This window comes from Myripristis murdjan, chromosome 3, assembly GCF_902150065.1.
Source record: "Myripristis murdjan chromosome 3, fMyrMur1.1, whole genome shotgun sequence".
Lineage (NCBI taxonomy): Eukaryota > Metazoa > Chordata > Actinopteri > Holocentriformes > Holocentridae > Myripristis > Myripristis murdjan.
The window spans coordinates 35,615,565-35,631,537 of record NC_043982.1 but is presented as its reverse complement, the minus strand read 5'-3'; the positions used below and the strand labels follow the sequence as shown (position 1 = coordinate 35,631,537).

The 15,973-nt window shown below is 39.9% G+C and overlaps 1 protein-coding gene across 3 annotated transcripts in view; it reads right to left on the bottom strand.

The window, feature by feature from the left end:
* The window catches only part of znf609b (zinc finger protein 609b), an 86,163-nt gene that overhangs the window by 56,095 nt on the left and 14,095 nt on the right, over positions 1-15,973 (bottom strand). For all 3 annotated transcript variants that reach the window (XM_030080873.1, XM_030080865.1, XM_030080882.1), the window contains exon 2: positions 1,360-2,246. In XM_030080873.1, coding sequence (XP_029936733.1) covers positions 1,360-2,118 — 759 coding nt within the window. In that variant the 5' untranslated portion in view covers positions 2,119-2,246. The remainder of the gene's footprint in view (positions 1-1,359; positions 2,247-15,973) is intronic.

Here is a 15,973-nt window from a genome sequence, read left to right as displayed (position 1 = left end):
CACAAAGACAAACTGAAAATCTAAACGGATATAGGTTGCCTTTCATTGGATGAAACAGTGTGCGTTGCATAATGGCTTGTTACTTGACCAGTAAAAATAAAAATGATGAGTGACTAGAAAATGAAACCCTCACAGACATACGGTCCAGCAGGGATAAAAACATTGTTTGGGCTATTTCCTCTGGTTGGACTCAGCATCATATTTGTTCAGGATGACCTTATTCACTGGGTGGTAATAAAAGTGTTGAAACAAAACAAAACAAAACAAAAAACAGCAGTTTGTCTTTCACATTTCAGATGTCAAACAGCATCAGGGGGTGAATCTCCCAGGCTCCTGTCAGCTACAGGCCATTGCAAAGTACAGGTTCATGAATGCTACACTGCTACATTGGTATTAAGGTCAGTTAGCAAGTAAGCCTGTTAGCAACCTTAATTTGGTCCCTCATGCCACACTGCCAACCATGGTTGTACACGATACACTGCCTTTGTCCCTGTAGTTACCACCATACATTATTGGCTTACAAGTACGCCATTACAAAGTTGACTTTTCAATTACGGCGCTAACTAATTTGAATTTAGTTGCTATAGCATAAGAAACATAAGCAGGAGGTAGACAACATTAAGTGAGGACATTATTTATTTAACTGTTTAAGTCTGACAGCTACTGTAATCAGTGGGAAGCACTGCCACTGAAAAACATAGACGCGGGGTCAAATGTAAAGCTCAAGTTGGTTTTTAAAATTTGGTGCATGTTCATTTTCAGCTTGGATTATTCACTGTGCATTTGAAAGCCATGTCTCAACTGAAATCATTGCCCATAATTGCCCAATTACAGTGAACACCACTGAATTATTACACCACTGATGGGATAAAATTTGGTCAAGTAAGACAGCAGGCTGGCTAGCACAGCTTGGTTTGGATTACAACTTTAGCATAGCAATTTTACAAACAAGTTTACTGTTGCGGTTGTAAAAGGCTAGCCTAATAATTGGGCTGCTTTAAAAAAAAAAAAAAAAAAAAAAAAGAGTGTCTCACCAAATTTGTTTACTTTCATCTTCACTTTGAGCAAACCACCCACTGGCAGCTGTAATTTTACCAACTTGCCATTCCATCTGTTTAATCTTAACACTGACTGTTTTCAAACACGTAATGCAAAATAGTATTAAGATAATGATGCTGCATAAGCCTGTCATTTAAGAGAAGTGTCACATTCTGACAAAAAAGCCTGGAATCAATAATATATAGCCTTTGTGGCAGGCTCAAATAACTCAAGACTCACCACTATAATTACACCAGACCAATCCATGAAGCATCAAAAGAAAAAGTGACATTAAAAATGCAGTAGGGAGGGGAAACTTACCTTTTCGTTTTTCACCTTCTTCAATGTTCTGCATTCGTTACTGCTATTTTCCAGCTCCTCTGGTTCAGTTTTTGACGTCAATGCTGGTACTATCCCAACAGGTTCAAGTGCAATATTCCCCATTTGATTGGCCTCTGCCAAGTCTGTTGATTGTGTGTTCTCAAAGGATGGATTACGACTACTCCCCAAAGCAACTTGGGCTTGAGACACGACATCCTTCTCTGCAGCAGCTATTGCCACCACTGGGCCTCCATCTGTTTTGTCCTTCTTACTTTTCCCACTAGCCCCATCCTTCTCCTTTTTACCACTTAGAACACCTCTGGAGGCTTTGCCCCCTTTTTCCATGTTCTTCCCAGAGGTGGAATTGTTGCCAGCAGCTCCTGCACTCGCTGCTGTTCCCGTGGGCTCCCCTTGAGTCCGTCCTGTAGTTTCTTTTTTGGCCCCATCTCCGGTTGAGGCTTTGCTACTATTGTCTTTAGAGTTCTTACTGCGCTTGGATTTGGATTTGCTTTCCTTGCCTTGAGAGCCGGACACTGGACTAACAAACCTGATGTTGTCAGGCAATGCTGCCACTGCACTGGGTGGGGCTGACATGCCGTCCTTGGTGCCAGACATCTCAAGCTTGTCCTTTTCTAAATCAGCGTCAAGGTCAATAATCAGATTTCCAACACCGATATCCCACTCATCCCCGCTGTCGTAAGTGTCCACCGCATTAGAGTCCACACCTTTCCCGCCTGCAGTGCCACCACTTAGGGACATTTTAGTGCCAACGGCCCAGGTTTGCCTCAGTGAGGTCCGACACCCTCTCAGATGGTTGGGACTCGGGGGCAAGGGTTAGAGAATCCTCACGGTCTACTCGTTTCCTTGCCATTTAACCACATTTTGTCCTAGGGGAAGAAAAACAAAAGGTTTAGTCTAATAGTTCAGGATTTAAAATAACAGTGTTGCAGCTTTGCCATCAAAGACCAGAGAATTTCACTTCATGCAAAAAAAAATCATTTGATCATTAGCCAGTAATTCTCTTATGATCACTGCGCAAACCTTCATGGTAATCCCCACTGGTGGGACAGCGCTGCTCAGAAACCCTGCCTTCATAATCACTTCCCACAGTCACCATGGCAACCATGGGAAATGTAGCCTAAATCCTGCTTTGACAGCCAAGGTGGCCCCACTGAATGACTGGCTGTCTTTTCACAATGAGTTGCTGATAGTGTCACTGTTGATAAATAAGGAATAGCCGGCCTCACTCACCCTCACATGGCTTATATCAGTGTGAACTCTCAACTCAATGGGGCACTGACTATCTTAACATCAACACAACAGCTTAAAAACATGAACAAACCAGTGTATGAATCTGTGAGAACTGGAAATGTGTTGAATTCCCTTACAATTTAGCCCTTAAGCCATTAAAAAGAGAAACAAAGTGCAAATTCTTTCAACCTTCACAATTCAGATTAAACACGCTTGTTGTCATTTTCTGATTAGCAGTGGGAGTCTGGAGGCTGTCTCCATTTTGCAATGCTTATTATTTGCAATGCTTTCAAACAGTTTGACTGTTAGTGCTTCTTTCTGTTACTCATGTACCCTTTGAAGCGAAGCCCCTGTTTTTGTTTTTACAGATGTTATTTTTTAATCTGAGCTGTTTAAACCACAGTTTGAATACTGTAAATGGTGACAAGAAAAATGGGAAGCTAGTAAGGCACGTAACGGTTCAAAAGCTAGGTTCAAAACGTTGGTAATGTGAGCAGGTAACATAAAGTACGCTGTAGTCTGCAGAACTGAAAGGACGCCTCTGATGACATTACGTGAATACAGGTTTTCCACTGTCATACACATGGCCCATTTTAATTCCGTCTATGGAGAACAGGTGGCCCTTTTTGTGCATGTAAGTCTTTTCCTTGTCTCCCAGTGTGTGAGCCTTTCAGAGGCTCAAAATGCCCTCCACAAACTAATTTTCTCATTCTCTTTCATGGTGCTGAACATAGGGTTGGGGATGGAGCTGAGTGGGCACAGAAAAAGTCCATTTCTGAAAATCTGAGCATCACAGTCCCCTTGTGAGCCCCCTAAACCAGTGCACGTAAGTAAATAATTAACACTCACATCTGCAGCTCTCATCTCCCCCTGTGATAAGGAACATGCAGGGGCAAAGAAACCTGAAGCACAAAAGACTCTGGAGTGGCAGCCGGGGTGATGAGATCAATACCATCTCAAAGAGGCATGAATTCTGATGATTCTCTTTGTGCTGCAAACACCCACCGACAAAAACACAGCCAAGCGGTACACAATGGAGCCCTGTAAATATCTCCCCAGCCGATTTGTGAGGATCAGTTTCCACCTCTGATAACCTGTATTAATGTGTGATATATTTTGCTGCTTAAGACATTAAAACATTTTGCAATAGATATCTGAAATGTTTCTTTCCTAGAATTACTGAAAAAAGGAAGCACGTTTTCCTAGAGAAAAGGACATTTGCATGTATAACTATTAAGGTTACTATAAGATTTATTCCTTTCCTCATTGTAAGTTGGTCTTTCAACAATATATGATCTTAAAACATTTCTCCTGAATGAATGAATAAAATGAAAAGGCGCCTTTGATTCGGGTTCACAAGCTACTTCTGTTATATTGGACACTTTTGATTTGTGAACCCCTGAAGCTTGTAAAAACAGCAAAGACTATCTGCCCTGTCCACACACATCTTGGAATACATGGGACCTGATGTCATTTATGAATTACAACCTAATAATGACATTTCACAAAATACTGCTCACAAAGTATTAATGAATATTGCCAAATTGCCAGTGACCCAGATAAAATTGTGTAATGTCAAGATTTTATAATTTGACATTTATAATTTAGCAAATAAAAACTCGAAGTTGAGAATCCACTACAACTCTCATTTTTCATGACAAGAAACGACAGGAGTCACAAGTCTAGAAGTGGACAAAACCATGCATCAAAAATGGATTCTTGCTGAAATTAAACAGAGCTTTTAGACAAGATGCAAGATCTGCATGCAGACTTGCACCGCCTCTCGGCAACACCATGCCTTTTGAAGACAAAGTGCACCTTCCATTTGCATGTTTAGGTAGCCGTGTAACTACAAGAACAATTTAAATTTGAAAATCAAATCCACATTTTAATTTTAATGTGTCTAGATTGTCAGGACCTTTTTCAAATTTCTATCTGACTATTTGACATGGCAAAATCATTTTTCTCTACCACTGAGATCTAACATGCTATAGTGAATTCATCCTTTCCCTGATGTTACAAAAGCTGCTTAATCCCACCAGTTTTATAAAAGTTGTATAAAGATGTTTTAAATGTCACACTGATGTTACATCATTCATTTAAAATATCCCACTGAAGGAGATCAAAGAAAGATCTTTCACAGGTCTGCTGTGCTTTTTCTTAATGTAAAACATTGATTAAGAATTTATTTCTGAGACTGCCAAGAAACTCAACCCTATCCACAATACAGCCTGTTTTAATTAGACGCCTTTTTTGAAATACTGACTAGCCAACTAATAGTTTACACAACCCAATGACAAGTCAAGCGTGAAAAAAATGGACATTTTTACATCCCTAACAGCTAGCCTTAATGAAGACCAGTCATCTAAAAATTTAACCACAGCCACGAGAACATACCACACAAAAAGAAGCCTTCTAAAGGAGTCAGTCGGAAATCTACAGGCACAGGCTAACTCGACTCTCTCAGCTACAAAGTAAAACACACAATCAGGTACAGGCATGGATTGGTCATCTGGAATATTGGGCATTTTCCCTGTGGGCTGCTGGGTCTGTGAGTGGGGTTGTGGTGAGTTGCTGATGACCGATTGACCGATTTAGTACAAAACGTTTTTTTTCCCCCTTTTTTTTACCCACTTAGCAGCTAGGCTAACAGTAATGACTTTGTTGGCTGGGCCCAATATTCCTTATAAGGAGGGAGTTAAGAGGCCCAGTCATAATAACCAAATGTCTGAGTATCACCTCCAATTCTGTTACTGTAGTGACAGCCTATCAGTCAGTGCAGCTCCCGCAGCCCCTGCCCTCACACACACTGTACATGGCAAAATAAGTGTGTGTGAACAGACACATCTGGCAAAGACAGATTGGGGAAGTCAGTAGTGTCATTGCAACAGCTAAGATAATGTAGAGGCAAAAAAAAAAAAAAAAAAAGAGAAAGCCACGGAAGTAGTTGCCTTTTCTTCATAAAGATCATCAGATAGCTAATAAGATTTTGTATAGCCAAAGCCCTGCATGCACAACCACTAGATAAAATTATTTAGCTATCTATAATGTTAATGCTGAAAATGCCCTTAAAAATGTAAGAGAATAATTTTAAGTAAATATAATATATAAATAATATAAGTTTTTTTTTTTGTTTGTTTTTTTGTCTTGTAAACTATAGGAATTAGCTGCAACACCACAGCTTTTTACCTTCAAATGATGGACTTGCAAAGAAATATCTTCAAAAATAGGAAAATGCAATGGACATAACGCAGCTTTATTTACCTTTATTGATCCCTCAAGGGAGAAATTCAAACTTTCTGTAGGGAAAGGATGAAATTCCAAAGCTGTATAAGTCAGCTGCGAGAAAGGCTAGGCTATATGCTGCCATGTAGTTTATTTTTAGGGACACACACTTTTGCAAAGACACACAAAGGCTATCTTATTTCTGTTCCAGTAACTGCTTAGAAATCACAGACCTTTTATTCTGTTTTTCTAAGTCCAACACCAGAGCAAACTCTCACTAGGTAACATCTACTGATTAATCAACCATGTGGTGAAATTCTGCAGCGACACCCAAAGCAAGGTCAAAAATTAAGACATGCCATGAGGCTAAATCTTCCTGCTGGCAACATAATTTCACAGTCATAAGGCGTAGAGGAGAAACAGCGACAAAAATCAATTTTTGTTCCAACAATAAAATACAAACTCACCCTTTCTCTAAGGAGAGGAAAAGTGAATCACCTAGTATCTTGGCCCTCTCGAGATAGAGATCTTTTTCTGACCATCGCAGGACTGTGCCAAACCAAAGTAAGGACTGAACAACATTCCTGTAATTACTGCACATTCAGTGACAAGAAAACAAGACGCTCAACACTGTGGAGCCATAGTCCCGATGTCAATCTGCCCTCAGGGGAAAGTCTGACGATGGTAACATCACAATAACCAGCACTGCTCAACCTCGAAACATGGTAAGAGTGAGGTGGCATACAGGCGTTGGCGTCGTTTTGATGCTCTTTAGGGGATCATGTTCTGCTCATCATGTGGGTTAAACACCGAGGAAGAACAAAAAGTCATTTGTTGGTGAGGAATATATCTCTTCATTAACTGTCAGCACATTTCTATGAAATAAGGATAATGGCTTTTTTTTTTTTTTTTTTAAATGGAATTTATCTAAAACAAACTGCACATAATATGTGATATAGTAATGCAACTGAATTATTTAAGCAATCAATATGCGCCATAGGTAAGTTTTGTCATGTATACTAACAACTTGGTAAGCAAGGGGGGGGGAGAAAAAATTTTGGAACCTGACCCAAATGGAAGAATTTTTCGTGGTTAAATCTCACTTTAATGCACTTAGGGGTGCTTTCACGCATGCAGCTCATTTGCTTTGTTCTGGGCTAAAATGATACGGTTGTTGCATTTGTCCCTTGGATGGTCTGTGGTCACCAGCGGACCAAAGTTGTAAACAAATGCCATGCGTGAGCAAACTGTTCTCTCATTGGTCAAAAATCTTACCGGAAGGATTCGCCTCAGCGCTCTTTAGTGCTCCCACAAAAATATTTGTAACAACATCAACACACTTCAGTTCTGTTCTGACCTTTGTGTGTGTTTGTGTTTGTGTGTGTGAGTGTGCTGCAACAGTCTCCGAAAAATTACATTCCCACACAGCTAAACTGCATTCTCAATTATGTTTCAAGGAAAATATATTATGTTGTGGATTATGTTTGTTCCTGATGTATCACAAATACGTTTCTAATCAACATATCTTTGTCTCATACCACTAAAGCGCATTCTCAATTAGTTCAGAGGGAAACCCGAGAGATGTTTCGGTTGGTTGAGTCGCTTGCAAACGAACTGCTACAGGGTTCGAATGGAAGCGAGCCGAGACCACCCTTTCTTGGCAGTCTTGGCCTGCTTGTTTTGTCCCGCATCCGAGTGCGATTGCCATGTCCACATGAGCACAAATGCATCAATCTTTGGCGAGAGACACACCCACTTTGGAGACAATTGCTCCAAACAAGCCAGATGTGAAAGCACCCTTAAATCTACATTGCCGCCTTGGCAGAGAAGCCAAAACGCTAATTTTGGAATCTGATCCAAAATGATTTTACGCAGCTGTGACAACATTTTTTGGATTAGGGTTGGGTTCGAAAAAAAAAAAAAAAAAAAAAACTCACAAAGAAAAGCTCAAACAAATATTTTGAGAATTCACAAAATTATTCCACAGATCAGTCAGAGGGAGAACTTCACGTTTTGTCCCATTACAAAATCACAGATTACAGACTCTCAACTTTTATATTCACAAGTACACTGATTTGACTATCATTTGGCTTTCTGATATCACAGGAATAACAAAAAGACATCACGTCCAACTGTACCAGAACTGGCAAAGCTAGTCTTACTGGCTGAAGGAGTCGCAAGGGTGAAAAGAAAAAAGGAGCCAGTGTGTGCCATCTACCATTACTCAGCTCTCATTAGAAGAGAACAGTCCAAAATGGCAGCTGGATCGAGGAATGCACAAAACTCGAAGGCATTCAGTGAAGGGGCCATTTATATCACCCCCTCAGCAGTGACAGAGGGAAAGCTGGTGAGCAGCCATCTGATCACCCTGCTTGCTTACTCCTCACAGATGGCTCCCCAAAGGAACAACAGTCAGTGGCGGGTTTTGGAGGGCGGAGAGATGCAGCTGTCCCTGTTTGACTGGATAAACAGTTGTGAGGTCTAATTTGTCCGACACCTCCACAAAGGAGAGGTTGTAACTCTATCGGCAGTTGACCTACTGTACTGCCCTTAGCTGGAACTGCAGCGCAAGCCCTTTTGAAAAAGCACCACTGAGGAAATGTCCCAGTGAGCGCCCCGTTGAGCGAAAGGCATGCAGGCTGTGTACCTCCCTGAGTGCTTGTCCTTTTTTCACAGATCAGATTTCATTCAGCTATCTATCACAGAGGCAACCTCAGGGTGATGTTACCTCCAGTGTGCAGAGACAGACAGAAAACTTAAAGAGGAGAGAGAGATCTTTTCGCCGTCTTACTTTAAAAAAAAAAAAAAAGTGTAGTTTGGTTTCCACATGTGAGTTTTAGAAATACCACCTGTGTGTACAAAAGATATTACAGAACAAGGGGATTAGTCATAGATGATCAAGGTGTAACAAAAAAACAATGCTATACAAAACTGTAGCACCTATTTTGCCAATTTATTCCTATTGTTTAAATATAATAGACCCGGGACATGTGGGTGCAAGAGAGGATTTTATCACCAAGAGGTAGGCCTAGACAATAATAATAGAGGAAGGGAAAACACTTTTTATATTTTAACTCTTAAAAATGTCAAAAACACAAATAAATGCAAAAATACAGACCTGGTAGATATCTTGATTCAAGCAGTCTCAGCACCGGCATAAATCAATTTATGCACAATGGTGTCCTGGCTAGACATTTGTTCTCAAAATTAGCCTCGAAACTAACAATAATTTCCATTGTAAACGCTTCTTTATATAAGCTGAACCACACTTGCCAACTTTGTATATCATAATACCCAAGTACAACACTGGTGCCTATACCTACATAACTATGATTTTATTCTCAGAGTTCATTGTCTAAATGTTGTTGATTATCTGTGACATCTAAGCTATAAACAAATGGTGGGAATTTCAATGCATTTCAGCCTAAATGCACACGCTTTGAAATCGTCATTCTCTCAATTCTCATTTTGTCTACTGCTGCGTGAATTAAAGTCTGAATTGTGAGTGCTGACAGCTTTTTTTGTAAAAACGGCAGCAGAGACAAGCCAAGGTGAGTGATGTGAGCTCCACATGAGGTTTTAGTGAAAAGCCTTGTGGCAATAGCTTGAAGTGGTAGAGCGGACTTGGAAAGACGGGTAAACACGGCATTGCAATAGTCCAGGAATGAAGATACAAAAACATGGATAATCATTTCAAGTTCAGGTAAAGACTCAACAGACCTTGGTTTTGCAATATTCCACAACTGGAAGAGACCGGATTTGGTAAACATTGGGCCAGATGCAGAAAGCAATATACAAACAAACTTCCTCTTATTTTGTGTTCATATCCATGATTTGTCCTTATTTTGCTAGTACTCACCGATTTCTGGGATTCACCAATGTTTTCTTGTTTTTGCTTTTCTCTTAGGTAAGAGAAAATTTTATGAGCAGTCGAGAGTACTATTACCAAGATAAGAAAAGGCTTTCTCATTATCACAGTCCAGATTATGACAGGTGTTAAAAACAGTTATATGCATAAATGAATACGTCACCTGGAGCGCTCGGCTTGGCCAGTGTGTTTTTTGATCTGCATTTGAATACTGAACCATTTGCATTTTATTTCAGTAACTGTACTTGAGGGCTGAACAAGTAATGGAAATATCATCGCAATACAGCCAAGTGCAATATCCCAATTTACTGCAATTTTTGAGTTTGAGTAAAAACACAAAAATAAGGTGGAGAATTAACTCAAATTAAAATGCTCAATTAAGAATTACTAGAAATAGGCATACATTCTATCAAAACAAACAAAAAAAAAAAATCCCTTGACAATTACTCGGGTTAGTTTTGATGTTTTGATCTTGATCTTAACAGGTTATAAAAACTGTAAAAATGAATGAATGATAATTTTGATATTTGTAATTTCTGTTTGCTATTAATCACCACACAATTCTCCATGATTAGTTTTCTACAACAGCACTCTATGCAGATGATTGAAAGTGGGACCACTAGCTTCAAGAAATCCACATATGAGAACTGTCTGAGCAACTGAGCACGACTCATGAAACTTGTATCGTAGCTGATAATCTAGCCATGTAAAAATGTTACTTTTTCAACAAATCTCTTAGTTATACCACCAGGAGTTACACTAATATTGTTCATGTGAAGCAGCCATTTCCAGTTTTTTGTCTTAGTGTACAATACATTTGGAATGGGCTGCAGTCAATGAGCAGAACTGCTCTTAACGCCCCTGAGGACATAATAGAAAACTGTTCACGCCGATTCATTTTGAAAGAGCAACGGCCAACGGTGTAACTTCATCATTCAGTCAGTGACAGACATTCATGCATGAAGTCCTGGCCCCGCTGTTGTAGTCCAGCCAAAAAAAGAAAATATTAATGAACTTGAATTAAATGTGCAGAGTCCAGCAAAGAGACTCTTTTTTTCTGCAGGCTGTGTAAAGACAGGTCCCCGTCCACTGAGCCACACAGTAACCTCCATGTAATTGGATTGTGTGCTTGAGCTGATTACCAAAATAGAAATGCACCCAGCCACTCCAGGTGATGGGAATCAGGAGTCTGTGGATCAGCCAATCCTTATCAGCAAAAATGTCACTGACAACAATTCAAGATTCCCAGGAACGTGGGACTTTACAAAAGCATGCAACACAAAAGCTCACATTGGTTGATTTTCTAACAAACACATCATGAATCCCAGGATAAGGGAAACTGTCCACCACTCTTTAATAAATGTTGTGGTTGAAGAAACCTTATTTACACTTTATGCCAGTGTGAGACTGATAATTAGCAGGCAAAGCTCTAGCTGAATAAAAAAAAATCGAATAGGCAAGATTCTTTCGTGGCAATTACAGTTTGGTTATATAATTTTTTAAGAAGTTGTATATGCTAGTCTATAGTCCAGCGTCTACAGATTCAAGATGTGTTTCATGACATTGTGAATTATGAAAAATATGCTGCAGCACCTGAGTTGAAATATATATGTGTATGTATATATATATATATATATATATATATATATATATACACACACACGTGTGTGTGTGTGTGTGTGTGTATGTGTGTGTATTCTGGATGAAAGATGTAACTTTTGGGAGGGTCAAATTTGACCTGTTAAGGCTGAATTATGCTTCCACGTAGGAAGAGCGTACGGAGGTTGTGCGGAGCTTACGGGGGTTGTGCGACCGCCACAGAGCCTTGCCGCGCGCCTCCCAAAAATTGTAACTACGCGGACCCTACGCAGCCCCACAAGAGCTGTGATTGGTCCGTCGAAGTACATCATTTCCGGCATTTCGTTGCAACTGGCATCACATCCTGTTGTTGTGCCGGCCGGCAGCGCCGTTTTTAAAACAACTGTTGTGTCTTGACTCGTCAGTTGTGTTTGAAAACTTCGGAGAATGCTGGATCTCGCGGAAGAACGCCTGGCCGAGAAGGTGCGCAAGTACCCGCACCTATACGACTCATCCTCTCGCCATTACAAAGACGTACAGAAGAGCAGCGACCATACGTCACAGGGTGGTGGGCGGAGGATTGCTCAGTGTGTTTTGCAGAGGTATGTTGGACACACGCGCTGCGTAGGAAATGCGTGCTTCGCACAACCTCCATACGCTCTTCCAACGCGGAAGCATAATTCAGCCTTCAGCTGTTTGAGTGTTTTGTTTGAATGTTAGAATTCACCGAATCCACGCATTACAATTAGAAATGTTGGCAGTCCTTTAAATGTAGGTGAACATAAACAGGCTATTTCATTTTTTCCTACATGATAGTGAACCTCAACAGAACGGAAAATCATATGTGGTCATTTTTTTTTTTTTTTTGGCCGATACTCCTACTCCAATTTGATTTGTAACCTTCATAGCCAAAACATCCTTTCTTCCTAGCTAAGGCAGCCTTGTGCATCTCTTGGCATGAAATCTGTATGACTGACTCAAACCCACAGGACTTGAAGGAGCGTGAAACATGCAGATTGCTCTATGGCTGACTAAATGTCCAGGCTATGGTGTGATGTACCAAAAATTGAAGCTGTCACACTACACTGCCTCAAATTGTGTCGTCCTTGTTCCTCCATGCTAGATTTCCAACAGATAGGGCTACATGGGAAAAAAAACAACAACAACAGTACGTCATAGATATATTTTCTTCCAGTTCAGAATCGATTCGGCAAATCCTGATATTAATACTAACCTCCATGTAACCCCTATTGTTTTATAGAAAAACAGTCTGGTTTTTCATAAAGGCTCCTGTCAATCTAGTAATCCTTCCACTGTAACTTCCAGAGGTGCAGAGAAGCTGCTTTGCTCTGCCTGTGAATGCCATTAAGCACCCACAAACCCCAAGGCATATGCTTGGGCACCCTTTGGATTCCAAAACAGGAGAAGGAGCAACAAACAGAGTAAAAAAACAAAAACAAAACAAAATGTTCTCTGTATTTTTTTGTCTGATAGGTATTAAAATACTGAGGTAAGACAACAAATTCACACAGGGGCTTATCTAGACACCACCCAGATGTAAAATCTGACAGTGCAAATGACCTAGTTACTAGTGTGCATACTTAGGTTAAATTTAAAAAGACTGCATTTTGAGGGTGTATTTTAAAGGGTTACTAAAGTTCAATTCGCTACAGCACATAGCAATTGGCAGTTAATACAATTTTTATAATGTGATGTCCTTGAGAATATCCACATAGCTGCAGAGGACTGTGCAAGTATTTTACTCACATCTGGTACTAAAAAATGTCAGCAAATAAGACAAATTCAACACAATCAGCTGTGTTCAGAGAGATTTCACCTCCTAATTATTAGAACTACACAGTGAACCACACAGTGGTCAAGGGTTAAAAGGAAAGTACATTTCCCATGGGTGAGTATGTGTGCTGTCTACGGATGTGCAATTTTTAATGCTGATTTTGATGTGCAGTTTCCATTTTTTCAAGTCAGTAAGTCAGTGGGTGTCCAAACCACCATTGGTTAACTAGTCTGTCTCAAGAACGGCCTGTACTTAAAACAAACCACACTATGGAAAGATTCAAGAATGAGTGTCTTGCCTTTCTTGAAAATAAGTAATTTATTGCTAATTTACGAAAAATGGCAGAGAGAAATACAAACGATCTTTCTGGACTATTTCTGCCTTGTGTTGAACACATGAAAGGTGAAACTTTTAACGGTATATTTAAAACAGCTTCCCACAATCTTTAAAAAACGGGTGGGATTAGTCAACATTGGTGTCAGAAAAAAAGATGAATGAGATATAATATTAATAAATGAATCATGCAATACCAAAAACAAAAGCAAAAAAAGCAAAAGCCATTCAACCTTGGTGAACAGCCAACCATTGATGGATCAGTTGTCTATTCAAGTATACAGCCCATCCCTATTGCTGTGAGTGCATGTTGTAATCCAGTTCAGATGAACATCACACTCAAATTATATATGACAGGTGTGTGATAAGAACTGATCTTAAATTAATCAAAAATAAATCAAGCGTATTTGGCTCTCTTCTTATGCTCATTTCCCTCCACTCCATTAAACTACATTGTATTGGTAAGCATCTTTAAACACAATAGCCCATGTGTTTTTCGATGTCAGGCCTGGTGGTGACAAGCTAAACTCTGAATTCTACTTGCCAGTAAGCACAAATAGATGATCAAATTGTGGCTTGTCTGTGGCAACAGCTGATGCAGAGGATGAAAAGAGCACTCGCACGTTGGCCACAGTGTAAGGAAGGCCCAATCTTGAAACCTTGACAAGTTGCCAGATTGATTTTTCCTGTGCTCAAAGAGGACCTTGGCAGAAACAAGAGCAACTCCATTAACATGCTCCGCCATTCCACTCGGCCCTGATTTCTGTATTTCAAAAGCCAGTCACCATGATTCACAAAACACTTCTATTTATCTCTGCCCGCTTCATTCTGTAATTGCGACCCTATCTTAAATCAATATCATGGTGCTAGCAGCGCCTACAGTGGCATACTAGTTTGTGTTGGTTGTGGTCAGCTGCAATGTAAGTTAAATTGGTGCCCTTGGTACAGAATGTTACTTTCCATTTATGAACATTTACATTATAAGAGTAGAGAAAATTGGCAATTATCTTGTTCAATGTACTATGCCGTCCAATGCTAATAAAAGGTTAGAGCTGCACCTATCTACTATCTACTTTTCAGTTCTGATCTGACTGTGATACCTAAATTTGGATATCTGCTGATACTGATAACACAGCTCTTTTTTCTTGAATATTATTATCATTACTTCTTATCATTATTATTGTTGTTGGTATTATGTGTAAGGTTAAAATTACAACAGGCTGACCTGGGGGTCCACGCGTTGTAACCATAACAACAACCATGGCGCTTTAGCGGAAAAGCAACACGAACACCATACACCCAAAAAATGTGTAAAATGTGTTACAAACGTACAAATTTTCCTACTAGCAAGGTAGGCAAGTTTGACTCAGGAAACGACTGGGAGTTCTTTGGTTTAGTTTTGTTATGGGATCAGGAGCAGCAAGAGGGCAGGGACACATCCTACGCTGGCTTCAAATGTTCAGCATTAGCCAACTTTGGTCGAGGAGGCGGGCGTGTGTACTTGTGAGCATGTGCACGACTTTTTTTTTTTTTTTTTTTTTTTACGAGGATGAATCCACATCCTCATAAAAGTTGCTACAGGCTCATCCCTGGACTAATCAGAGCCACAGGACTGATCATTGGAAGATGGAGACCAGGATGTACTCTGCACTTGAGGAACTGATTTGCAACGCCTAGTGAAGAATATTTTTTAACTCCAACTATTGTGAAGAAGAGTAGTCCTGCTACCACCCATGTTCATTCAGAAATCACAAATAAAACCTGTAAAATGACATTTGGCCCGGGCCTTGTAATTTCCAATCAGAACTCTGCCATAGCCTTTCACACAGAGTGTCTTCACCCATCTTTTCACCCACGACTGAACAAATGCCCTACCAACCTGAAAGCCTGAAAACTGCGTGGCTCAACAATTCACTTTGAGCGCATCAGTGCGAACAGCCGAAAGGCCGGACTCAAGCTGCCTGTAAGTGCTACTGGAAATATCAATCAGAGCTGAGAACACACAAACAGCTCACAGTGGTAAATATAAATGGGAAATTCAGGGACTTCCATGATACATGAGATGTCAAGACATGACATTCAGCAGGCCACACATGTAAACCACACTGATAGTAAAATTGATCTATTTTGTTATTATACTGTAAGTGATATGTTTGGAAAATGTGTAAATAACTTGCATTTTACATTTTCATTTTCATTCTTTCAAAGTGTGTTACGCATATTTAAATACATTAAGGCATCAATTACTAAAGCACGTTACATGGTCCGTTTGTAATAATTTCTGACCAAAACCACTTGAGCATGTAAAAAGCTTTATTTTCAGCCTCCAAACTCACTCAAGACAGGAGCTACAAAGATCATTTGAAGGCAGCGTCAGGCACAGCTTGACATGTCACTGGAGAAAATCACTTCATATGAAAAGAAAAAGAAAAAAAAAAATCATGTCATCATGTTTACCTTGCAAATAACGATCCCCAATAAAACAGCAGAAATGAAGGTTTCAGCTGATATCTAAAAATGGTGAACCCTCATGGTGGAATGCCCTGCTACAGATTTTTTTTCTG